The following is a 27,306-nucleotide window of genomic DNA, read 5'->3' on the forward strand; positions in this document are numbered from 1 at the left end:
AAGCTTCATCAGGAGACTAGGAAGGAGACAGTGAATTAGATCCTTTAGAATGCAGTGTTCTGTCTACTTGCCAAAGAGGAAGGCATCTGGGAGTCTATGACAGCTTCAATAAAATATGTAAAATGACGAATGACTCTGCTGATTAGGTGGAAAGTGAGAGAAAGACAAATGTTTAGGGATGCTAGAATTGCTAGTGGAAATCAGTGGGAAATTAAAAACAAAACAAAAACATATGTAAAGGCTTACTTCTGGTTGTTTCACAAGCATAACATCCATTACAGAATACCTATGGAATGAAAGATTTGTAGTTTTGTTTTTTTTTTCCTTGGAGACAGGGTCTCACTATGTTGCCTAGGCTGAAGTGCAGTAGCACGATCATGGCTCACTGCAGCCTGAAAAATTTAAAAAGATTTTTTGTAGAGACAGGTTCCCACGGTGTTGCCAAGGCTGGTCTTGAACTCCTGGCCTCAAGCGATCTTTCTGCCTTGGCCTCCCAGACTGCTGGGATTATAGGTGTGAGCCTATAATTTGGGAATTAAATTCCCAAAGCTGAAGTCTGGGAACAAGTCACTTACCAGTGAGTGAATCTAGCCAGCTACTGAGCATTTTGTTATTTATTTATTTTTTGAAGATGGAGTCTTGTTCTTGTCGCCCAGGCTGGAGTGCAATGGCACAATTTCGGCTCACTGCAACTTCCACCTCCTGCGTTTCAGCGATTCTCCTGCCTCAGCCTCCTGAGTAGCTGGGATTATAGGTGCCTGTCACCATGCCTAGCTAATTTTTGTATTTTTAGTAAAGATGGGGTTTCACCACGTTGGCCAGGCTGGTCTCAAACTCCTGACCTCAGGTGATCCACCTGCTTCGGCTGCTGTTCCCCTAACAGCAGCAAACTTATCTTTCAACTTACTTTTCCTCACATTACATATATAATTTGGGAGAAGGAACAAAAAAGCGAGGGAAATTGCAATCTCCTAATTGAGGTATAAAAGATAACTTTCCACATTGAATAGTTACAAACACTTAGAAGGCAGAGATACTAACAGCACTGGAAATGGTGATGGAGATCAAATCTCAAAAAGCAGTTTTCTACAGCTTAGTCACACTTGGCTCAATTTTTCACTTTTTGTACTTAAAAGGTATGGCAATTTTTTGGCGCTTTATTTAGTAATCATGTCATTTTGCCTGATAATACAATTTCAGTACACTACTTTCCTTAAATCGTTTCCCTTTGGTGAAACAGAAAAAGCAGAATTGGTCTTTAGGCCTGTGTGCTCAAATCAAATGACCTTTCCCCATTATGGCTATGTTCTTCCAGTGGTCACCTTCCCTTCAATATTCTTTCATGGAGCAAAGTGAGTCTTTACCTTGTATTAGGAACTGTTCCGACACTGGGGAAACCATGTCAACAGGGCCCACATGATCCCTGTCCCTGCCCTCAAAGGGGCAGACAACAAATAAACGAATACAATAATTACACAGGGATCTGGAGCTGTAGAGGGTACTCCATTAAAGTTAGTGGCTGTGGAACTAATTTGAAGAGGATAGTCAGGGAAGGCTACTCTGGGACAGATTTAGGCAGGGGCCCGAAGAAAGACGGATTTGGATAAACAGTACGTTTACGGGAAGTTCAAGAAAGAGGTACCAATTACACTCAAGCTGTGTGTGTGAAGGAGGCGGGATAAAAACATTCATTCCAGGCATAGAGACCATAAAGTGTATCTTGGAGAGGAAAAGTGCGTTGTAGAGGGTTAGGTGGCCAGTGTAGCTGAAGCTTCAGGAGCCAGATAAGAAATGGGATTGTAAACGTGGGTTAAGGACCACATCCTACAGGGCCTTGTAGGCCATGGCAAGGAGTCTAGCTTTTATCCCAATGCCAAGAGAAGCTGTAGGATTACTTCAGACAGCTGAATTACACGATCTGTCTTTTTTGTTAAAAGATCACGCGGGTAAAACGAGACGTGTCGAGGAAAGTTTTAAACGCAGAGAACTTAAGTCAGATGCAAAAATTATGCACTTCTCCGGGCCTCAGGTTTTCCCTAAGTAAAGCCTTGAACTAGAAGCCATTTCCTTCCTCCTGCGATGTGGTGAGTTCTGAGCACCGGCCGCGTCAGATTGACCATGGAATTCCCCTCATCTACGCCAGCGCCCAGAACACAACTGGCGCCCTAAAACTGTTGGTCACCGCAATGAATCAATCAATGCTCTGCTATGGGCGCGGGACCAAGCCCCGGCGGCCGAAAAGAACGCGATGGATCGCGCGGGAGGCCGCGAGGGGCGTCCGGCGAGGACGTAGGGGCCGGCTCCACCACAACCAAGGCGTGCCTCGCAGGGGAACCCGGGCCTCGCAGGTTGAGGGAAGAAAAAAATCGGACTAGGGCCCGACACCGGGAACTAGGAGAGAAGGCCGAAAAGTGGGGCGGAGGAAGAGTTCTGGTTCCAGGCCTGGGGGCCCAGCCACTCACCGCAGCCGTCGCCAGGCTGTGCATGTTGGGAGCGGCCGCCGCTCTCCTTTCGCAGCCGGACGCGCCCGACCCGCGTCCCAGCTTCAGCACCCCTGCCGCCGAAAATAATGAGCCGCCGTAGCAGCCATCCGCCTTTAGCTCGCTCCGCCCCCTTCGCAGCCCTCTGACCTATCACCTCTGACCCCACCCACACATCCTCTTCCCGCCCCCTGGCCCTCGGCCTAGTTAACAGTCCCAGAGTATCTCCTTTGCCCCTTAAGATTTGGGACTGGAAAAACGTCCTCGACAAACTAGTCCCCACAACTCCTAGCTTTGGGCAGGTATTTCCAGAGAGCGGTGTGAACTCTGACCCTTCTCCAGAGGCCAGTGAACGGCGGGAAAAAAATAGACCGTCCCGCGAGGACAACAATTGCGCATGCCCGACTGGGCCGAGTAGGAGGGAAATGATGGGAGGGTCGAAATCGGGTGAAGTGGAAAGTGCGCGTGCGTACTACAGTCAGGGCTGGGGCGGGGCTGACCGGGTTAGGCCGCGCTAGGTGCTGTGGGGGGCGGGACGAGGGCGTATGAGGGGCGGAGTTTTCGCTGGCGCGCACGCGCCTGTGTGGTGGCGTCAAGTGTGCGTGCGTGCGTGCGTGTTTGCGTGTAGTCACAGTTCCCGCCATCAGCCGCTCTCTCTGACTAGGGGTAGGTAGCGGCCTCCCTCTTTTGGGTTTGGTATCCCTACTTTCATTACCCCCGGCTCCTCTCGCTCTCCGCCGTTCCGTGCTTTCCGCAGGTCTGTCCGGGGGCTCCGGACCCTCAGCGCAGGTAAGGAGGGCCGGGGTAGCTTCTCAATTGAGCCGTTTTCCCAGCGCCCCGTCCCTCTGTGCGATCCGCCCACTCGGCGTTCACTCTTCAGGAGTTCGCCCAGCTGCTACTCAGGCCGCCCACAACCCCTGGATGCACCGTCAGCCTCACAGGTACTCCCTTTGGGTGCACTGCCCCGGCTTTCCCCTCTTTTGACTTGGTCTCCGCTGCCATTCACTCCCTCCGAAACTCGAACCTGGCCCCTTTCCCCTGGGGCTGTTGTCGTCAGCCACTTGCCTCTTAGCAAGGCCTGCTGTCTCTTCAGGTGACTGTGACTTTGGTTGCCGCACATCCCCCAGGCTTTGGATATGATACTCATTCACCCTCTTAACCATGTTCACTTTCCTCTTGACCAGTCCTCACTGCAAAACATGAGTTGTATTCTTGTTGTGTATTTCCTTGCGCCCATTTCTAGCTATCAGATCAGGTTGTTAGATTTAACTATTTAAAGTCATAATCTGTAAAGGAAATGATTGATGACAAAGTCGTGTGTCCTGGAGAGTTGTCCTAAATTGGTTTTGGGGGTAGTCCTCTCAAAATTTCAGCTCTGTATAAATTCCTTTATTGAGGTGGCAATTCCTGACAAGTTTAGGAAGAGTCATCTGAGAGGGAATGTCAAGTAGGTAGTTGGATATAGTGGGTGAGCTCTTAAGAGAGTTCTGAGCTGGATACGTAAATGTGTGTCGGGGTGTATATGTCATCTGCCATGTTGATAATAATTGAAGCCACGGATGTGGATGAAATAGCCTAAAAAGAGTATAGTGCTGTAAAATAAAGGCACCTAGGATGGAGCGTTGAGGGATTCCTGACGTTTAATGGAGGATGCGTCTTGTAAGAGCTAAAAGAAGTCGTCAATAGTGTTGCATTCTGCTGAAAGGTAAAATGGAAGAACAAAAAACCAAATAACGTAAAAGTGATCACTTGTCTTAAAGATGTTTGATAAAGTAAAATGAGTATTTGGGTTCAGTGCTAGGTCCTTTTCTTTTACTCTTATATTCCTCTTTAAGCTTTAAATTCTGTCTATATTGATGACTTAAAAATTGTTATTTTCAGCCTATTCCCTTTGTTTTCAGCTCCACATCTAATAGCCAGCTCTCTGCTTGATATTTCAACTTGATTTTTTTTCCTTAGGAGTTTCTAATGTAACACAACCAAATCCAGAGTCTTGATCTTTCTCTCCATACCCCAATTTTTTCTTCTTCAGTGTCTCATTTTATTAAGTGGCATATTACACAGGCTACAAATTTGGGAGGCATTCTTGGTTTCTACCCTCTCCAAGTTCTTTCTACTCTACTTCCGTTATGTGTCTTGCATCTTTTTCTATACCTTTTCCTATCACTTTTCTAGTTTAAGCCACAGTCCTTTTTTACCTGGACTTGATTGCCTTGGCTTCTGGTATTATCATCTGCAAAATGGAAATAGTAATTTTCAGCTGATTGAATTTTTACAAGGATTAAATGAGATAAATGTGATAAGCACTTGGCACAGACTAAATGGCCAGTAAACATTAATTGTTACTGCAGTCGTTATAAGCTTATTGGCTTCAATAGTCTTCTATCTGGTTACCTTATTTCCTTCTATTCTTGCTCTTAGTCACGCTTCTCCCAAAACCCAAACCGTATGACTTCTCCTTTCAGCAGTAACATATTACTTTGCTTAAAAAGCCTTTTGGTGGATTTCTCCCTGCTAAGTGCTATTACATTTAGAATAAAATTCAGTGTCCTTACTGTGGTTCACAAGACTGTAGAACCTGGTTCTTAACTGCTTCACTAACTTTGTCTTCCTCCTCTCTTTCACTAAACTTTAGCCACATTGCTTTTAATTTCCTTAGTTACATTGTTACTGTACTATTCAAGGCCGTTGGGCACGCCGTTTGCCTGAATTGTTCCAGTTCTGCAGTTTTCAACTTAAGTGATACATTCTCAGAGAAGCCTTCTTGATGTTCTCTATCCTCTCTCCCTTGTCTTAATCTTAAATCTCATCATTCCGTGTACCTTGCTTTATTCATTTTTCAGAACTTGTAATTATTATTATTTTTTGAGACAGGATTTTTGCTCTGTTGCCCAGGCTGGAGTGCAATGGCATGATCTCAGCTCACTGCAACCTCCGCCTCCTGGGTTCAAGTGATTCTCCTGCCTCAGCCTTCCAAGTACCCGGGATTACAGGCACCTGCCAACATGCCTGGCTAATTTTTGTATTTCTAGTAGAGACAAGGTTCACCATGTTGCCATGCTGGTTTCGAACTCAGGCTTGTCTGAGAAGGTATCACTTAAGTTGAAAACTACAAGATCGCCTCAGGACAATCCACCTTCCTCGGCCTCCCAAAGTGCTAGGATTACGGGTGTGAGCCACCGAGCCCAGCCTAGAACTTGTAATTATATATTTGCATGTGTAGTTATTTAAAGCCTGTCTTCTATTAGAATATAAACTAGTGACCATTTTTATTTATCAATAATTTGTTAAATAAACTGGAACTTGCTATAAGAACCACATGTCTTTGGAAGCACAAGCTCTCTGATATTCTTGTCATCTCATGACAGACACTTTTGTTCTGAAAAGTTAGAGGACACGTGAGAAAAAAAGAGTTTTCCAGCATTGGATACTTTTACCCATTCTTATGTCATAAAACCATTCAGATTCTACACTATTTGAATTGACTTTAGGTCAGCTTTCCACTTTCAGTAACAAAACTAATTTGATCTCCTTTGTACATTTGTTTTTTGTTTTATGGATCTTTTATAAGGAAAGAAAGCCTTCAAAAATCAGAGTAGTGGTTTGTATATTTTCACAACAGGTTAATCTTTAAGATCAGTAAAGATGAGATTTCCATAAATAAAGCAAAATTCTGATTGGGCTTTATTTGGGTGGCTCACCTCTGTAATCCCAGCACTTTGGGAGGCCAAGGTGGACGGATCATGAGGTCAGGAGACAAGGCTAGCGATGGGTGAAACCCCATCACTACTAATAGTCCAAAAAATCAGCCGAGCGCGGTGGCACACACCTGTAATCTCAGCTACTCTGGAGGCTGAGGCAGGAGAATCGCTTGAACCTGCAAGGCAGAGGTTGCAGTGAGCGGAGATCGTGCCACTGCACTCCAGCCTGGGGTGGCAGAGCAAGAGTCTGTCTCAAAAAAAAAAAAGAAAAATTGATGATTCGTGTATGGCATTTAGCACTGTGCTTAGTAAATGTTGCATAATAAATATTGGGTTGCATAATAAATACTAGGTGGGATGATGACATAGTGATGAGTTTCTGAATTAGAGTAGTAGCTATGAAAAATCTGGGATTTGAGTAAATGAGAGTGAGGTTAAGCTGGTGCTAAGATTTCTTGCCTGAATGATGGTAGAAGGACAAAAGTAGGGAAGTCTAGGAGCTTCCTTTTTTTTTCTTTTGAGATGGAGTCTTGCTCCATCACCGAGGCTGGAGTGTAGTGGTATGATCTCAGCTCATTGCAACCTCTGCCTCCTAGGTTTAAAGGATTCTCCTGCCTCAACCTGCCAAGTAGCTGGGACTACAGGTGCGTGTTACCACACTGGGCTAAATTTTGTATTTTTAGTAGAAGTGGGGTTTCACCACATTGGCAGGCTGGTCCTGAACTCCTGACCTCAGGTGATGCACCTGTCTTGGCCTCCCACAGCGGTGGGATTACAGGTGTGAGCCACTGTGCCTGGCTTCTAGGAGCTTCTAAATGAGGGCGTGGCTATATCATCTTCACATCTATATGCCTACCCGAGTACCTTGAAAGCGGAGTAGCTTAATAAATGATTGTTTGCTAAATGAACAAAGAAGTTTAAAGTTGATGTTGTGGCATTCAAATAGGCAGTGAGAGATGTGCAGGTAGAACTTCTGCAGGTGGAAAGTTCAGGCTTAGTGAGGCCTAATTAGAGAGTTTAGTTTTGAAAGAAAAGTGAAAGCACCAAGTTTACCCACCTTTTGAAATAGTATTAACCTTATGGAAGTGGAGTTTTTAAGACTTAAAGCATTATTATGTAACAAGGTTTATAAAGTGAACAAAGAGCATATTCTTTGTCACTGACTTCTTGGTTTCAAAATGTAGCAAGAATGATTAAGCCGGCCGGGCGCGGTGGCTCAAGCCTGTAATCCCAGCACTTTGGGAGGCCGAGGCGGGTGGATCACGAGGTCAAGAGATCGAGACCATCCTGGTAAACATGGTGAAACCCCGTCTCTACTAACAATCCAAAAAAATTAGCTGGGCATGGTGGCGCGTGCCTGTAATCCCAGCTACTCAGGAGGCTGAGGCAGGAGAATTGCCTGAACCCAGGAGGTGGAGGTTGCGGTGAGCCGAGATCACACCATTGCACTCCAGGCCTGGGTAACAAGAGCGAAACTCTGTCTCAAAAAAAAAAAAAAAAGAATGATTAAGCCAAGATACAAGTTGAACAAGGTGCAGGCTCATCCTGTATCCTTCATTATGTACCGCAGATAAGTTCCTAAAGTTCTGTTGATCACGTATGTGTGTGTCTGTGTTATGCATCGTATTTTAAATGTTTTCATTAAGGTAATCTGAGGTTTTTAAATAACCAAGAAGTTAATCTTTGTGGTATAAATGATCGCTTTTCTTTTCTTTCTTTCTTTTTTTTTTTAATGAGATGGAGTTTAGCTTTTGTTGCCCAGACTGGAATGCAGTGGCGCGATCTCGGCTCACCCCAACCTCTGTCCCCTGGGTTCAGGCAATTCTCCTGCCTCAGCCTCCCGAGTAGCTGGGATTACAGGCATGCGCCACCATGTCCGGCTTATTTTATATTTTTATTTTTATTTTTAAGTACAATTTCCATATTATTTTTCTCCAGAGAATAGTCTGTCTTCAGTCTTTAAGGACTCAGTTCCTTACATGGGTTTTGGTGGGGGTCGTGGGGCAGCACTTGAAGGGGTTTGGGTCCTTGTGGGCTTCATGAGATCAATTCTTGACTACTTTGCTATGAATTGCACAACTCACACAGGCTGGTCTCGAACTCCCAACCTCACACAGTAATGCAGCTTCACATATAGCTTGGAAAGTACATAGGCATCGAAGACACTCGCTTCAGAAAGTCCCTGACTGCTGCAGCCTCCAGTATGTTTCGAATGAGGAATTTCTTAATGGCCTTGTCCTTGGGCACGCATTGGGCACAGTTTGTGCAGCCAATAGGCTGCACGTGGCTGTGGCCCTTTTTGGCATGACCGTTGTTCCTTTTCTTTGTCACCTTGGAGTCACAGACTGGAGAGAGCTAATTTTGTATTTTTAGTAGAGACAGGGTTTCTCCATGTTGATCAGGCTGGTCTCGAACTCCAAACCTCAGGATATCTGCTCACTTCGACCTCCCAAAGTGCTGGGTTTACAGGCGTGAGCCACTGCTCCTGGCCCACTTTCCTTTTTTTTTTTTTTTTTTTTAAGTATTTTGTATATTGGATTCTTTTTAAAAAGCACATTTTTATTTTCTTTAGCTGAGTTGATGGCTTCTGGAGAACTGGCATAGCTGCAGAATATGAGTAGTGTCCCAAGAAGAGTGCTTTGCCTTTGGCACAAGGATCAGAATAAAGGTGAATTGCTATTACATAGGGTTTTTCGATAAAAGTCACTGAAAAGTAAGTAATGTTTTTGTTTTGGGTATATGTTTCAGAGAATATGCAATCTCGCAAGAATTGATAGTTTTCTCTGTTTATTTTGTAGTAATAGTTTTGTGATTTGGTCATGCTTTCATTACCACAGAATGCTCTCTCTGGGTTAAGTATGTTTTCAAAGCAGTACCTAAAATGTGAGCACTTAAATAAATGTACAGGGCACAGAAACATTTTTGCCAATATTATTGTTTGCGCTTTCGTGGAATGCTTAAAGTTGAAAAGTAATTTTAATAGTTATGAAGAAATTTAGAGAAAGAATCTCTTTAGACATGTTTAAAGAATAATTCATTTTAATTACGTTTTGTCTTCTCAATTATTTGCTTTAATAAGAGAATTAGCATTACCGAGTTTAAGGAAACCTTGTCTTTGTCTTAGGTTTATAGAAAGTTTTTTTTTTTTTTTCTTTTTTTTGAGACGGAGTTTCGCTCTTGTTACCCAGGCTGGAGTGCAATGGCACGATCTCGGCTCACGGCAACCTCCGCCTCCTGGGTTCAGGCAATTCTCCTGCCTCAGCCTCCTGAGTAGCTGGGATTACAGGCACGTGCCACCATGCCCAGCTAATTTTTTGTATTTTTAGTAGAGACGGGGTTTCACCATGTTGACCAGGATGGTCTTGATCTCTCGACCTCGTGATCCACCCGCCTCGGCCTCCCAAAGTGCTGGGATTACAAGCTTGAGCCACTACGCCCGGCCGGTTTATAGAAAGTTTAACTGTTACTGGATCATGCTTCATGATGAAAAAGAAACTTAGTTTTTTACTCTTAACCAAGTAGGGCAAGCCCTAATAATATAATGAATGAACAAATGTAGCTATCAATTCATTTAGTGCAAAAGCAGGTAATAGAAGAGTCAGTGTGGGGGGAAAAAAAGCAGATAATGAACTAAATTGAGGCATTAAGAAAAATTTTTATTATATTGCTTCTGCTAATTTTATGCCCTGCATCATTTATATAAGGCTTTTTAAAAAGGGTAGTGTCTAAGTTGAGTCTTGATTTTAGAGCCAGGAGAAGAAATTAAGGAGGGTTGGGGATGGGGAGAATACATAAAAATTCTCTAGACATGGCCGGGTGTGGTGGCTCACACCTGTAATCCAAGCACTTTGGAGGCCAAGGCGGGCGGATCACGTGAGGTCGGGAGTTCAAGACCAGCCTGACCAACATGGTGAAACCCCATCTTAAAAAAAAAAAAAAAAAATCCTCCAGATATGATCCCTGTGGGTGCAAAGGTAAAGTGGCATGAGAACATACAGATTTTTGATGCAGTTGTAAGTAATTCAGAAGGCTGGATTGGGAGTTTTATTGGGAAGAGAGAGGTAAGCAGGGCCTGGGTCATAAAGGGTCTGTGTGTCATGTTAGTGACTTTAGATTTTATTGCATGGACAGTGGAGAGTTATTGAATGATATTAAGCAAGAGAGGGATTTGCTTTGATCTGCAGTTCATTATAAAGCTGTCTGAAAGGTGGATGGAGGTAGAATTTGTTTGTTTTTTTGACATGGAGTCTCACTGTCGCCCAGGCCTGAGTACAGTGGTGTGATCTCGGCTCACTGCAGCCTCTGCCTCCTGGGTTCCAGTGATTCTCCTGCCTCAGCCTCCCAAGTTGCTGGAATTACAGGCATACACCACCACACTGACTGATTTTTGTATGTTTAGTAGAGACGGGGTTTCACCATGTTGGCCAGGCTGATCTTGAACTCCTAACTTCGGATGATCCGCCCGCTTTGGCCTCTCAAAGTGTTGGGCGCCCAGTCTGTGGAGGTAGAATTGATGGGACTGTCTTGACTTTCCATCTCTAATCCAATACCAATAATTATCAAGAAAGAAGCTAAAGACAACTCTCCTATTTCTGGCATGGGAAACTGGAGTAGGAGAGTGATGTATTCTTTGCAGCACTGAATGTCAGAATGGAAAAAAGTCTTAAGGATGTATCCAACAATGAAGTCACAAATTATAATTGCAGAAAAAATATTACAGATATACCTTGCTGGCCTAAGTTTCTATAGCTCTGTAGTGTTACTAGTTTGAGCAAAATGCAAAATGTCATGTTAACAGACAGTTCTATAAACATTAATGGACTCTATTACTTCGATGAATTCATATTACCCAGCAAATTATACTAATATTTAAATCTGGCCACAGTAGGCACATAAAAATTTTCGATGAGATGAGTGAATGATAATAAAGTACTTACAATACTTAACACCTTTAAACTCTTGAAAGTGTTTTCATATCTCTTCTTTTATCTTCAGTTATTTGCCGTACAGTAACCAAGGCTTCCAACTAGGGGCCCCCAAACTGTATCCTGCCTGTAGGTGAGTTTTATTTGATTTGTAGCTGTTAAAAATAAATTTGAGTTCATTGCCAACAATTAAAAATGGACATAAAGATTTGGAAGTCTTTATTTTCTTCAAAAGTTAGATGGTCTGGTAATGCTAGGTTCACTATTTCTGCATGGTAATAATTGGCCAGATAGGGTAGCAGTTGCTCATATTTTGCCTGTTTAAGTCATTTCTGTCACCTGCCATCTCCTATAGATCGCTGAGTTAGTGACTCCTGTTAACGTTGTATTTATTGAGGTCTTCGGAGAAAGAGGTATTATAGACATGGAATAAATTCAGAAAACAGATATTAATTCCATTAATATTAATAACTGCTCTATGCTGAGTACCTAGTGTATGTTATTTCATTCTGCAACACTACAGGATTTGCTATTCCTGTTTCGTGATTGAGAAAACTTATGGTTAGAGAAGGTAAGTTACACATTAGTAAGTGATAGCGCTGGCTGGCTGCTGATTTCTAGAGCTAGCGTCATTTTCCTTTATATACTTCGCTTTCTAGCTTTTTTAGTTCAGTTGTTTAGGCAAAGATAATGTTTAATCGTGATCAAATTATAAGCAAGAATCTATTTTAGAAGTAGTGTTTTTAAAGGTTTGAAATAGTATAAATAAAATTTGATTTATTTTAGATGATTGCATATTTATGGATAGAACACTGATAACATTGTGTGCTATAACTGTGATTTTATTTACTTGCTGACTTTTACAAAAGCTAATTTGAAGAGTTTTACACATCGTATTATTGCTGTAGGTTTAAGTTTTTTGTGTTTTTTTTTTGTTTGTTTTGAGGCAGAGTCTCACTCTGTCACCTAGGCTGGAGTTGAGTGGCATGATCATTGCTCACTGCAGCCTTGACTTCTCTGGCTGAGGTGTTCCTCCCATGTCAGCCTCTGGAGTAGTTGGGGCTATAGGCACACATGACCATGCCAGGCTAATTTTTTGGTATTTTTTGTACAAATGAGGTTTTTGCTACGTTGCTCAAGCAGTTCGCCCACCTTGTCTTTCCAAAGTGCTGGGACTAGAGGCATGACCCACTGCATCCGGCATTTTTTCTTTTTAGCTTTCAAATACTGCCTGACAAGCACCTAGCCATTTTTAGGTATTAAAAGTTCATTCAGAAAACAGTATTTGCCAAAGATAAAATTGCTAAAGATTCTTTCTAGGAATGGTTATGTTAAGTATAAATTGTAGGTGGTTCTTCAGAAGAGAAGCTGTTTGTTTTCTTTAGAGAAATGATTTTCTCAAATATTATAATTCTAGAGATTGAACTAATTTGGTTATTTTTAAAATTTCTTACTCATTTAATGTCTTCTGTACATACGAACATGCTTAGATTGCTCACTGTTAGAAGGAAGCGTTAGGTGATATACTTTGGTGTTTTGGGAGGGACTCCAAAGAAATGGAGTCAGAGGCCTGAATTTTGTTTTGTTTTGTTTTGTTTTGTCTTGACACAGGGTCTTCACTCTGTTGCCTAGTCTAGAGTGCAGTGGCATAATCATGGCTCACTGCAGCCTTGACCTCCCAGGCTCAGGTGATCCTCCCATCTCAGCCCCTCCGGAAGCTGAGACCATAGGTGTGTGTCACCACGCCTGCCTAATTATTTTTTTTTTTAGTTTTTTGTAGGGATAGAGCCTCCTTATGTTGCCCAGGTTGGCCTCAAATTCCTGAGCTTAAGCAGTCCTCCCACCTCAGCCTCCCAAAGTGCTAGGATTACAGGTGTGAGCCGCCATGCCTAGCCTGAACTTACTTTTTTTTTTTTTTAAACTTATATTTTGGAAATCCAGATCCATTAGCTTTCATGAAGGAAGAGAATAATCAACACTTTAATGGTGAAGGCAGTCACTTTGAGAATGGGGTCTTATTCCTATTGACATGTCTTCAGTGGCAGCAGTGTGGTTGTGAATGGTGTAAAATGTAGAATTTATACTCTTAATAAACACAGGTACTGGACACATAGCAAAGAAGGGAAGATGAAGACATAGAAGAAATGCAAGATAGTTAGAAATTACTTTAATTACTAGTAACTTATAACTTATTTTATTTTTCTTCTTAGAACGTGCCAGGCGAAGGTGTATTTTTGCTTTTTGGCTAGAAGCAATTTATTTTTAAAGAAAATATGTCTCCTCTGAAGATACATGGTCCTGTCAGAATTCGAAGTATGCAGACTGGGATTACAAAGTGGAAAGAAGGATCCTTTGAAATTGTGGAAAAAGAAAATAAAGTCAGCCTAGTAGTTCACTACAATACCGGAGGAATTCCGAGGGTATTTCAGGTATTACCAAATATTGATTTGGAATAGCTCTTGAAGCAGATCATTTAGTAAGTTGCTATTTGGTGCCATAGTAAACATCACAGTAGCCCTCCTCCTAATGTTTCTTGCTTCTCATTTCTAGGACATCAATATTTTTTTTTCTTTGAGATGGAGTTTCACTCTTGTTACCCAGGCTGGAGTGCAATGGTGCAATCTCGGCTCACTGCAACCTCCTCCTCCTGGGTTCAGGCAATTCTCCTGCCTCAGCCTCCTGAGTAGCTGGGATTACAGGCACGCGCCACCATGCCCAGCTAATTTTTTGTATTTTTAGTAGAGACGGGGTTTCACCATGTTTACCAGGATGGTCTCGATCTCTTGACCTCGTGATCCACCCGCCTCGGCCTCCCAAAGTGCTGGGATTACAGGCGTGAGCCACTGCGCCTGGCAACGTTAATATTTTTTAATATACATGTTTTATAAATTATTCAACAGCCTCGTTATTGGTATATAATAAAAGCAGAAGTAGTCACAATTATTGAAAAGAAAACTTGTGAGAGGAAGCTGACAAGAGTTTGGATCCTGTATATCTAAGCTATTTTTAAAACCACATTAAGATAACTTTAGTTAATCCTTTTTTTCCCCTTAACATATATGATGATGGTTTCATCACTATTTAGTGTTAGCTTTTAACAGAATTTATTAGTGTCTTCTAAAAGCCAGTGTCTACTTCCTGAATAATCCTGCCAAATGTCATGGTATGAATAATTCAAGGATGATTATTCAAGGTTATCTTTACAGCCATTTTCTTCTAACTGTAAAGTTTTGAAGAATCTTCATTTTATCACTGTAAAACTTAATTTTGTTCAGTTCTTTTTTTTTTTCTTTTTTGAGACAGTCTCCCTGTGTTATCCAGGCGGGATCCAGTGATGTGACGATCTTGGCTCACTACAACCTCTGCCTCCTGGGTTCAAGCAATTCTCCTGCCTCAACCTCCTGAGTAGCTGGGATTATAGGGGCATGCCACTGCTAATTTTTTTTTTTTTTTTTTTTTTTGTAATTTTAGTAAAAAGGGTTTCACCATGTTGGTCAAGCTGGTCTCAAACTCCTGACCTCGTGATCTGCCCACCTCAGCCTCCAAAAGTGTGGGGATTACAGGCATGAGCCACTGCACCTGGCTGACAAAAGTCACTTTTCTCTAGTTTTAAAAAAATTTTGAAGTATTTATTAGTTCTTTGTTTATACTTTTCAGAGGGCATGTCTTCAGTAAAAGGCAGCTTTAGAAACCTTTATGTATGCCTGCTGAGAGCATTAAGAGAATAAAGATGCCTGACTGGCTGGAATTATTTAGATAATGAAGAAACCGTAAGATTTAATAATTTAGCCTTGGAAAAATTTCATTTAAGAGAAAATAGAAGTTATCATAGCACATTTCCAAAATGTGATAGAGTCTAAGATGAATTATTGAACCAGTTCTGTGGAGAGACAAGTAAGTTAAGAGTTTCCAGGTATATACAGTCTTCGAATGAAATTTAAGTGAGTTTTCTTAGTTAAAAAAAAAGTGTGCTATATTGCAAAAGTTTATTTTTGATACGTTTTTGAAAGTTTGGAATTCTTTTGAGGATTATTTAGTTGCTTGGATTAATATCTTCTTTTATATTGGTAGCTACCTAAATAATTTGCCAAATGTCTTATAAACTTTTGTTTTACAAAAGAAAAAGATTCTACTCCAGTTTTTTCTTTTTTGAGACAAAGTTTTGCCCTGTCACCCAGGCTGGAGTTCAGTGGCATGATGTCCGCTCACTGCACCTTCCACCCCCGGGTTCTAGCGATTCTCCTGCCTCAGCCTCCCGAGTAGCTGGGACTACAGGTGCGCCCCACTACACCTGGCTGCTTTCTGTCTTTTTGGTAGAGACAGGGTTTTGCCATGTTGGCCAGTCTGACCTTGAACTCCTGACCTCAGCTGATTCGCCTGCCTTGGCCTCCCAAAGTGCTGGGATTACAGGCATATGCCACCGTGTCCGGCCTTCTGCTCCAATTTGGTTTTCTAAACTGGTGATAATGTAACCATCCAAGGCTCTGAAATTGGTTAACTCAGTAGTTTTTATCCCCTATAACTATATTTGAAAATAAGAGATTCACTACCATGAGATCAAGAGTTCTAGGATTTCTCCATAAAATTAATTTTAATAGAAGAATAAGTCCACATTTCGTATTGCCAGTTGGTTCTTGAAAACTGTGACTTGAAGCGAAACTATGGATAATGAAACAAGTTTTTTTTTCCACATCAACATTATAATGAAGGAAATAATGTTATATGAGGACCTGCTATATGTCCTTTTGCTTAATGTTTGTAACATATTAAAAACATCAGAAAATGAAGGAGTAGCAGTGCTACCTTTAATCAGTATCTCTATCTGACATAGCATTCTTGTAAAAAAGTTTTCGTGGTTCTTTGCCATTTAGTACCAAAAACCTATTGACAACATTGATTAAGGGATTAAAAAAAAAAATCTTTATTTTTTCTTCTCTGTTACCCTTGGTGTAAGATCTCTGTATAATTAAGGGCTTACTGCATTTGTTTGTATCTCCTAAAAGGTAAATCTTCAAATGTATCAAGAAATGGGATCTTCTTTTGGTTGAAAAAAATTAAATTACTGTGGGGAAGAGTGATAAATGTAACTTGAAAGATACAAAGTTTAGTATTTATTATACTGATTATTAACTTAGTTGTTATACATTTTTGATGATAATTTTCCTTTTGTCTTGATTAGCTAAGTCATAACATTAAAAATGTGGTGCTTCGACCCAGTGGAGCAAAACAAAGCCGCCTAATGTTAACTCTACAAGATAACAGCTTCTTGTCTATTGACAAAGTACCAAGTAAAGATGCAGAGGAAATGAGATTGTTTCTAGATGCAGTCCATCAAAACAGACTTAATGGAGGTGAGTACTAATCACCCCAGGGTCTAATGTTAGTAGCTTTACAAGGGTATGACTAGACTACAGACCAGTATTCAACTGAATTCATCAGCACATTAAAGGGATCATATACCATGAGCAAGCAGGATTTATTCCTGAAATTCAAAGATAGTTCAACATACGAAAATCAGTCTATATAATACATCATTTTTGACAGAATGAAGAATGAATACCACATGATCATCTGAATTGTTGCAGATGAAAACATTTGACAAAGTCCAACACTCTTTCATGATCAAAATACTCAACAAACTAGGAGGAGAAGGAAATTACTCAGCATACTAAACGTCATATGCAAAAACCTACAGCTAACATCATACTTAGGGTGAAAAATTGGAAATGTTTCCTCTGAGATCATTAGCAAGGCAGGAATACCTGCTTTTGCCATGTCTATTTAACATAGTACTGGAAATCTCAGCCAGAGCTGTTAGGCAAGAAAAGGAAATAACAGGCATCGAAATTGGATAGGAAGAAGTAAAATTACTTTTGTTTGCAGGTGACTTAATCTTATATGTAGAAACCCCTAAAGGTTCCACAAAAGAATATGACCAGAAAAAGGAGCAGGAATTTTTTTTTTTTTTTTTTTTAAGATGGAGTCTCACTCTGATACTCAGGCTGGAGTGCAGTGGTTTGGTCTCAGCTCACTGCAACCTCCCACCAGGGAGAAAGATTTAAATTACGGTTGGGAAAAGTTACCTTGTTGCATAAATCTTAGATACTTGCCTATCTATATGAAAATTATTCTGAAGTTTTATTCTTGCTGTGGGAACTGAGTCCTGTAAAAAAAAAAAAATCACATAGTATGATCAGGTTCCTTTGCCCCTTCTAATCCCTTTCATTTAAAATCCTTTTTTTTTTTAATGCATTTATGGGCACTCCCCCAACCCCCACCCCCCGCCTGTCTTACTGTCTTTCTTTTTTTAATAACAGTGTCTAACTCTGTCACCCAGGCTGAAGTGCAGTGGCAAGATTCCACCATGTTGCCCAGGCTGGTATCAAACTCCTGGGCCCAAGCAATTGTCCTGCCTCAGCCTCCCAGAGCACTGGGATTACAGGTGTGAGCCACTGCCTGGCCCTACAGCCATCTTTTTAGGAAATAATCTGTTGCTTAAAAAGAGTTCTTCACTCTTATGTTAGTCTCTAGCTCTGTCATCTTCAACATTTTACTATTATTTATAGCTGACAAACTTACCTGAATTTTTTCAACTTAAATATGACACATTAAAAATATCAGAAAATGAAGGCATAGGAATGCTGCCTTTAATTAATAACTCCATTCAACACCATATTCTTGTAAAGTAAAAACTTTTTGTGGTTATTTGCCATTTAGTACCTACTCGTTCTGTGTTCATGCCACCAGATTGGAGCTATATCAATTTACTAAACTATTGAATTTTAGAATCAAGAAATTGAATACTATTTAAAATTCTTAGAATATGTGAGAGACTAGTTTATAACTCTGTTTTAGTTTTATTCCACCATACCCATATTAGTGGGATCACTGTCTCAATAATTGATATGTGTAAGAAAAGCATGTCTTCAAATACATTGGAGTGGAAAGATATATCCTGTCTGGGGACCCAATTTTGAACAACATAGCATAATGAAAAAATATGTGCTTTGAACCTAAATAGTTTCTGGTTGGAATTCTAGCTCTGCTTGTTATTTCCTATGTAGTTTTAGGTAAGTCATGTAACGACTGAGTTTTACTTTTCTAATCTCTAACATGAAAGTATCGCTGGGCGCGGTGGCTCAAGCCTGTAATCCCAGCACTTTGGGAGGCTGAGGTGGGTGGATCACGAGGTCAAGAGATCGAGACCATCCCGGTCAACATAGTGAAACCCTGTCTCTACTAAAAATACAAAAAACTAGCTGGGCATGGTGGCGCGTGCCTGTAATCCCAGCTACTCAGGAGGCTGAGGCAGGAGAATTGCCTGAACCCAGGAGGCGGAGGTTGCGGTGAGCCGAGATCGCGCCATTGCACTCCAGCCTGGGTAACGAGTGAAACTCCATCTCAAAAAAAAAAAAAAAAAAAAAGAAAGTATCGCCTTGATTTCAGGGCTCCTTAAAGAATGAGAGCTCATAAATGTAAAGTGTGACTTCCCTATGCTAGGCATTCAGTAAGTCATTGGTGTTATTAGAATAGCTAGCTGTGGACTTAACTCTTAATTCATTCTGTGATCTTGGGCAAGTCATTTTAATCTCAGGTTTAGTTGCTTTAGCTGCCCAAAGGTGATACTATGTACTTTGCAGAGACTAAAGTAAAATAATGAGTATAAAACAAGTAAATAGTATGAAGCATTTAATATGTGTGACATTTCAAATGAGTGGACAAAAGACTAATATTTGATAAACAGTGTTGTCTATAAACAAGACAACCAACTATTTAGGAAGATAATAAACTTGGATCCTTATCTCTTTTTATTTCACAGTGACCAAAGATTTGAATGTTAAAAAAAAAAATGATAAAGAGTACAGTATCGTAAAAATACTTTTAACATAATCTCTGGATGGAAAAGACTTCTCTGGATATTACATAAAAACTAGAATTAATAAAGGAAAAAGATGGAAAACTTGTGTTAAAAAATTAGTCTCTCTGGCAAGGAACAGAAGACAAAGGAAGAAAATAGTAGCCAGAGTGACAAAGTTAATATTGCTAATATATTATAAAAAGATCTATTTTGCAAATCAATAAAAAAACAGAAATCAACAAAAACTGCAAATAGAGAATTCAGGAAGTAAAATAGATGGCCCTTGCATATGAAAAAATTCTCGACTTCACCAAACTCAAAATTCCTGCTACCGCATTGGCAGCAGTGTGAGGGGAAACAAGATTCTCTGATATACTTTGTAGGAGCATAGAAGTTTGTTTTTTTTTTTTGAGGGCTATGTAATAATGTCAGTTTAGTAAAATTGTATGTCCTTTAACTCAGTAATTCTTATTATAAGGAGTTTATCCTCCAAAAAGATTTGTGAAAGAATGTTACGTGTTGATTGCAACTTTGAAAAATGAAAACATTCCAAAATGGGAAATTGGCTAACCAAATTAAAGTATAAAATATTTTTTAAAGTATATACTAATTTTTATTTATACAATACCTCAAATGTTCTTTGAACTACCATTAATTTCTTTGGGATAGAAACCATTTATTCTGCTGGATAAACTTACTTGTAGAAAATGTTTTGAAGTATATATATGTTATTGGAGATAAACCTATCACTGTTTCTGACATCCAGTGTCAATGTTCATGTTGTCAATACATAATAACAACTTTTCCATAGTGTTATTAATATAATTACCAAATGTTTATTCTAGCTTTGTAACTTTTATCCTTCTATGAAATGTTTTCAGCTGTGTGTGTTATTTAATTTTTTTTTTTTTTTTTTTTTTTGAGACGGAGTTTCGCTCGTTACCCAGGCTGGAGTGCAATGGCGCGATCTCGGCTCACCGCAACCTCCGCCTCCTGGGTTCAGGCAATTCTCCTGCCTCAGCCTCCTGAGTAGCTGGGATTACAGGCACGCGCCACCATGCCCAGCTAATTTTTTGTATTTTTGGTAGAGACGGGGTTTCACCATGTTGACCAGGATGGTCTTGATCTCTTGACCTCGTGATCCACCCGCCTCGGCCTCCCAAGGTGCTGGGATTACAGGCTTGAGCCACCGCACCCGGCCGTTATTTAATTTTTTGTTTGAGATTCTAGCTGTAAGTTTTAGTTACTGTGTATATCAGATATATATTCTGTCAGAAAGTATTGGTTGATAGGCATTTTGATTTGTTTTTTTTTTTTCCTGCTGTTTCTCCCATTTCTTGAATACTATGTAAAAATAATAATAAATCTTTTTGTTAAAGTGAGTGATTTGGGGATTTTAAAAAATGGTTTTTTTGGTCACCAGCCATGAAACCTTCTCAGGGGTCTGGTAGTTTCGGAGCCATTCTGGGCAGCAGGACCTCACAGAAAGAAATCAGCAGGCAGCTTTCTTATTCAGACAATCAGGTATGTTTATTTGAATCTTTTTAGCTTTTTAAAAACGCGATAGTCATAGACTATCAAGGACATTTTCTACATACCTGAAATATATCATTTTCGTAATCTCAAACCATAGAGTAAGAGAAACTTTGAAGCTCTTCTGTAAGTAAATTTATGAATTTTCTTTGGCTATGCAAAGAGGTAATTAGCCCATTTATTAGACTAAGCAATAAACAAGATTTCATTTTTATCAGGTTCTTTTTATAGGTTAGATTTTTGGGTGGACATTTTTATTGACGTGTAATCGACATGCATTAAGTTGTATATATTTAAAGTATAATTTGATGTATTTTGACATACATTTATATCCTTAAAATCATCACCATAATCAACATGGTGGTTATGTTATATCTAGTAACATATATAACCTGTCTGTGTTACTAGATACAACATAACCACCATGTTATGTTTACTCTTAATTTTCTCTTGACTTAATTATTATTTAATTAATAATTAAATAATTAATAATTAAATATGACTATTCTGTTGGCATTTAAGTTGTGGCAACCAAATGTCACTGTCACTTTTTCTTAACTTATCATAATCATAACCATAACCATAACTCTTAAGTTTTCTCATCCTCTTTAGTAATCCTTCCTTCTGATCCCCATCCAGAAGCAACCACTGATATGTTTTCTATCACTATAGATGAGGTTGTATTTTCTGGAGTTCTATATAAATGGAATGAGTGTGTAATTTTGGGAGGGCAGGGTCTGGTTTCCCTCAGTGAGCGTAATTATTTTGAGATTCATACATTCCTTGGTAGAAATTTAAATTGTTGAAATATTATTTAAATGCATTAAGTGTTAACACATATAGCAGAAGCAAGTATTTATACTTTCACAAGTAATAATTCTCATTAGTGGAATCATAAATTCAACTTTCTGGGTCATGACTAACATTAAATTTAAAAAGTAGAAAATAATAAAGCATATTGTACATATTAAGGATAAATATTGATTTTTGAAACTATTCGGTTTTATTTATAGTAAGTTTTGATGTAAAATATTTCTATTGTTTTCTTTTTTTTGAGACAGAGTCTTGCTTTGTTGCCCAGGCTGGAGTGCAAGGGTGCGATCTTGGCTCACTGCAATCTCTGCCTCCCAGGTTCAAGTGATTCTACTGCCTCAGCCTCCTGAGTAGCTGGGATTACAGGTGGCTTCCACTATGCCTGGCTAATTTTTGTATTTTTAATAGAGACAAGCTTTCACCATGTTGGCCAGGCTGGTCTCGAGCTCCTGACCTCGTGATCCAACGTCCTCTACCTCCCAAAGTGCTGAGATTACAGGTGTGAACCACCTCACCCAGCCACTGTAAAATATTTCTTACTATGGGGCTAGGCATGGTGGCTCACTTCTGTAATCCCAGCACTTTGGGAGGCTGAGGTGGGCAGATTGCTTGAGCTCTGGAGTTTGAGACCAGCCTGGGCAACATGTGAAACCCTGTCTTTACATAAAATACATAAATTAGCTAGGTATGGTAGCTTGCACCTGTAGACTGCGGTGGGAGAATCACCTGAGCCAGGGAAGTCAAGGCTGCAGGGAGCAATGATCGTGCCACTGCACTCCAGTCTGGGTGACAGAGTAAGACTCTATCTTAAAAATATATGTATATTTGTTACTATGGGTTGGGATAATGGTCAAAATTTTGGAAAAGTTGCAAAACAGTGGGCACGTAGTATGCTACTGTTTGTGTAACAAAAAGAAGAAAATATTGATTTGTATTTGCATAACAAAACAAGGGAAGAATTAGGAGTGGGAAAAGGGGAAATGGAAGAACTGGGTGGATGGTGGGTAGTGAGACTTACCGTCAGTGTGGTTTTTAATATTACTTTGATTTGTGAACCTTGAGAATGTATCACTCATTTGAAAATAAATTGAACTTTTTAAAGTATCCATTCAGATGACCTTAGAGGTTTTTAAATTTCCTATCCTAAGGTTGTAATTCTGTAAAACAAAAGTAATGGCACTTAACTTCCGTAGAAAAATCAAGTCGCTCTTAATGTACAGATAAAAAATTAACTGGCATAGTGTTCACATAAAGCTCTATTTCCCAACTAACGCTTACATTGCTGTATTGTCTATGAGTGTTCTTGCCATGTCTTTAATGTAAACTCTGGTTGATCGTCACAATGAACTCTATCTCACCTTCCTTCTCCCTATTGTATGTTTTATTCCTGCAATCTAGAACCTCCTCAGGTATATGACTATCTTGTTGGCATTTAAGTTGTGGCACCCAAATGTCACTGTCACTTTTTCTTAACTTATCATAATCATAATTTGATATTTTTTTCCTCCAAAGATCAGTTCTCATGCTGATCACTAGAGCCATTTCTTTGTGTGTCTTTTTTTTTGTTATTAGTAATTCAAAGCAGTGTTCTTGCCTTCTCTTCAGGTGTGCTGTGGAATTTTTAAGTTTATAAGAATGCTACAGGGAAATAAGTGTCAAGCTCAATTTTCACACCAACTATACATTAGAATTACCTGGAGTGCTTTAAAAAAAAAAAAAAAGACCAATGAATGAGCCTTACCCCAGACCAATTAAAATAGAATCTCTAGAGATCTATTTCCATTTGTATTTTTTCCATCTTCAAGACAGGGTCTTGCTCTGTCACCTAGGCTAGACTGCAGTGGTGCATTCATAGCTCGCTGTAACCCCAAACTATTGAGCTCAAGTGATCCTCCCGCCTTGGCCTTCTGGGATTACAGGCATGAGCCATTGCACCTGACTTCATTTGTGTTTTTCAAAGCTTTCCATTGGAGAATCACTGGTCTAAAAGTATTCAAGTTAATTTGAGGATTTAACTATCTCAAGCTTTATTTTTACAGGCTCCTGCAAAAAGAGGAAGTTTGGAAACTAAAGATGATATTCCATTTCGAAAAGTTCTTGGCAGTCCAGGTAGAGGATCGATGAAGGCTGTAGCAGGAAGTGGAATAGCTATTACTCGGACGATTCCTTCTTTGACGTCTACATCAACACCTCTTAGATCAGGGTTGCTAGAAAATCGGTAGGACAAACTGTTTTTTCTTAGTCATTAGCTGTACCTGTTTGTAAATGTATTTTTGAGGCCTTTTAGAAATACCAATAATTTGAGGAGAAATAAAGGTATAGAGTACATTTTTGATAGATGTAATGATTATTTGTCGTACATAGTTTACGTCAGTGACACATATTGAGCGTGCAAATATACAGCATATAGATTTAAATATGGTGTAGAGAATTAGATAACAGTAGTCCCATTTCCTGTCCTTAAATATGTTGGTTTATAAATTTTAATGATATGAATTATGACTTTTTAAAATAACCTTTTCTTTGTTCTCTGTAGTACTGAAAAGAGGAAAAGAGTGTTATCAACTGGCTCAGAACTGAATGAAGATTACCCTAAGGAAAATGATTCATCATCGTAAGTTACTTTAAGGACCTTTATGGTATTAGAGCAGTGTTTCTTATACTGGTATTTATAACCATTGGGGAAGATTAGAGGAATGGTTTTAATTTATGAGAATTCCAAAGATAGAAGAACAGAATTTGAAGTGGTTTGGTGACAGTAGACTGTAGGCTCAATAGAGAGGGAAATTGGCCATTGCTATTGCTTTGGTCATTTCGTTGCATTTCTCTTATCCTGCCTTTTAAAAAGTATGCAGTACTTAGTGGGAGAATAGAACTGAAGAACTATCAACAAATGTTTCTTGCTGGCTGCTGTTTTAATGTGAACACTTTCTTGTCTTCTTTATGCTTATTTTTTTAATTTAATTTTTACTTTTTCACTTTACTCGTGTAAAAAGTCAGCCTAGAAGTTAAAGGATGTGAGCCTGTGTGTTCTAGGCAAGTAGCATTAATCTTTCAGAGATGTTTTCTGCATTGAACAGAAGGGAATAGATCAACCCAGGGTGCTCACCAGCTCATAATCATTTTCCTCATTTTGTGAGGAATTCTTTTTGTTTTGTTTTCTAAGGGAGAAAACTAGTTATACAGTTATTGGTCAAAACTTCAGTTCATACCTTAACAGAATCAGTTGGTAGACAGTTAATTGGTACTTGAGGTCAAGGGGTCACCAGAAAGGAGTTGGGAAAAAGCCATAGAAACTTTATGTGTTAATTGATTTGCTGCTGTAGTAGATGTAAAAGTCTTGAGTAGGTTATACGACTGGTATCTGAAACTATAATCACCATGGACTCAGATTATTTCTGTCTTGTTGATCTGCCATCTTTAATAAGCGGCCTCCATTTTGTGGACCAAAGTAGCTGCTTCAGTCTCCAAAAGCGAAGGCAGTCTTCCTTAGGCTGGAAATTGTATATACCACCTTTGTGCATAGCACATTGGCCAGAACTTAATCACATGGTTACATCAGGTTATGAGAAAGTCTGGGAAATATGCCTGTGTTTCAACTATTGTGGCAAAAGGGTACAGTTATTATTTGGGGACAACTAACACAACAAATAGTCTGCTGTAGTTTGCCCCTCCAGCCACCAAAATAACCCAGTTCACTATTCTTCCCATACATAGAACACCCTTACACCCACCCAAATGGAAAAGAACTCCAAGTCTCATGAGAACATTGTATCTAGCTCAGTGTCGAGGATCTTTGGATGATCCTTCTCTCTTTGTATAGGCTTCTCTATGAGGTCTGGACCATGCCCCTCATGGTCTGGTATCTAAAAACTAAAAGGCAAATTAATTTGCATTCCCTACTGTGGTCCTCAGGCACACATCATTTTACATTGCTGGAGTAGGAACAGAATAACCACAATAAAAATTTCTTTTAAAAATAGACAAGAAGCCAGGTGTGGTGGCTCATGCCTGTAATCCCAGCACTTTGGGAGGCCGAAGCAGGTAGGTCACAAGGTTAGGAGTTTGAGACCAGCCTGGCCAACATGGTAAAACCCCATCTCTACTAAAAATACAAAAATTAGCTGGGCATGGTGGTGGGCACCTGTAATCCCAGTTACTTGGGAGGCTGAGGCAGGAGGATCACTTTGAACCCATGAAGTGGAGGTTGCAGTGAGCTGAGGTTGCACCACTGCACCCCAGCCTGGGTAATAGAACAAGACTTTGTCTCAAACAAAAAAAAAAAGTAGTCAAGAATAGGAAACTGGAGGGGTCTTGGGTCTATAGCAGTGATAAAATCTTGCTAGGTAGAAATTGTGAGGACAGTTTATGTGGTGGAATAAGTTCCTGGTTAGCCTATCTAGAAGTCTGATTCTGTTGTCTGGGGGAAACCCCCTTGCCCATTGTATTCCATGTGACCACTGGCTTTGCCTTCTGGCAGGTTTTCCTTGTTTGTTTTCTTTAACGGCCACCACCAAAATAGATTTTGAAGACTATATTCTTTATCAGGGTCGTATAGCTTTTGCAGCCTGCTTCATCCAAGTTTAAAGATTCTTTTTTGTTGTTTGTTTGTTTGTTTGTTTGTTTTTTTGAGGTTGAGTTTCGCTCTTGTTACCCAGACTGGAGTGCAATGGCGCGATCTTGGCTCACTGCAGCCTCTGCCTCCTGGGTTCAGGCAATTCTCCTGCCTCAGCCTCCTGAGTAGCTGGGATTATAGGCACGCACCACCATGCCCAGCTAATTTTTTTGTATTTTTAGTAGAGACGGGGTTTCACCTTGTTTACCAGGATGGTCTCGATCTCTTGACCTCGTGATCCACCTGCCTCGGCCTCCCAAAGTGCTGGATTACAGGCTTGAGCCACTGTGCCCGGCCTTAAAGATTCTTTTTTTTTTTTTTTTTTTTTTTTGAGGCGGAGTTTCGCTCTTGTTACCCAGGCTGGAGTGCAATGGCATGATCTTGGCTCACCGCAATCTCCGCCTCCCGGGTTCAGGCAATTCTCCTGCCTCAGCCTCCTGAGTAGCTGGGATTACAGGCACGCGCCACCATGTCCAGCTAATTTTTTGTATTTTTAGTAGAGACGGGGTTTCACCTTGTTTACCAGGATGGTCTCGATCTCTTGACCTCGTGATCCACCTGCCTCGGCCTCCCAAAGTGCTGGATTACAGGCTTGAGCCACCGTGCCCGGCCTTAAAGATTCTTTAAAGGTAAACCAAGCAGTGCTTCAGAAAGAATTGGGGTCTATATATATGCATATATTTTTATTTTTATTTTTTAAATTTATTTTTATTTTTGAGATGGAGTCTTGTTCTGTTGCCCAGGTTGGAGTGCAGTGGTATAATATCGGCTCACTGCAACCTCCATCTCCCAGGTTCAAGCAATTCTGCTGTCTCAACCTCCCAAGTAGCTGGGATAGCAGGTGTACGTCACCACGCCTGGCTAACTTTTGTATTTTTAGTAGAGATGGGGTTTCACCATGTTGTCCAGGCTGGTCTCGAACTCCTGACGTCAGGTGATCTGCCTCCCTTGGCCTCCCAAATTACTGGGATTATAGGCCTCAGCCACCACACCTGGCCGGTATGTTGCTTTTCATCAGTGATTGCCAGTTGACTAGCTTTGGCCTGAATTTACATGTCCAAATAGGACCTTGTTGCATGCAATAAGAAGCACTAACACAGACCAGTATCCTTAATTGTCTTAATCTTTTACTATAGAGCTATAGGTTCAGTGAGTATGAGTTTTGCGTTTCAAAACATTAATATGACAATTTTTATCAAATATTTTACTAAGGTATAACAGTGGTCACCACCTTTCTAATTTGTAATATTGGTGTTCTTACCTCCCTACCCTCTTACTAAGCTAGTGCCATATACTTTAGGTTTGTTATGGTAGCACCCCACTTTTAGTAACAAAATTTGTATATTCAAAGCCTACTTGAAGGGAACAAAATTCAGTCTAG

General features: G+C 40.1%; 2 protein-coding genes across 7 annotated transcripts in view; one reads left to right on the top strand and one right to left on the bottom strand.

The window, feature by feature from the left end:
- CNOT9 (CCR4-NOT transcription complex subunit 9) overlaps positions 1-2,849 on the bottom strand; it is a 30,056-nt gene extending 27,207 nt beyond the window's left edge. Inside the window, exon 1 of the mRNA XM_010336321.2 lies at positions 2,463-2,849. Coding sequence (XP_010334623.1) covers positions 2,463-2,486 — 24 coding nt within the window. The 5' untranslated portion in view covers positions 2,487-2,849. The remainder of the gene's footprint in view (positions 1-2,462) is intronic.
- Positions 2,850-3,087: 238 nt separating this feature from the next.
- Positions 3,088-27,306, top strand: part of USP37 (ubiquitin specific peptidase 37) — a 110,672-nt gene continuing 86,453 nt past the window's right edge. For 2 of the 6 annotated variants that reach the window (XM_039469893.2, XM_039469894.2), the window contains exons 1-8: positions 3,153-3,421; positions 8,754-8,894; positions 11,177-11,239; positions 13,317-13,535; positions 16,286-16,457; positions 20,388-20,488; positions 23,350-23,528; positions 23,847-23,924. In XM_039469893.2, the coding sequence (XP_039325827.1) occupies positions 13,380-13,535; positions 16,286-16,457; positions 20,388-20,488; positions 23,350-23,528; positions 23,847-23,924 (686 nt within the window). In that variant the 5' untranslated portion in view covers positions 3,153-3,421; positions 8,754-8,894; positions 11,177-11,239; positions 13,317-13,379. The other 4 variants (XM_074399023.1, XM_074399024.1, XM_074399026.1 and 1 more) reach the window with 4 other exon arrangements.

This window comes from Saimiri boliviensis, chromosome 5, assembly GCF_048565385.1.
Source record: "Saimiri boliviensis isolate mSaiBol1 chromosome 5, mSaiBol1.pri, whole genome shotgun sequence".
NCBI lineage: Eukaryota > Metazoa > Chordata > Mammalia > Primates > Cebidae > Saimiri > Saimiri boliviensis.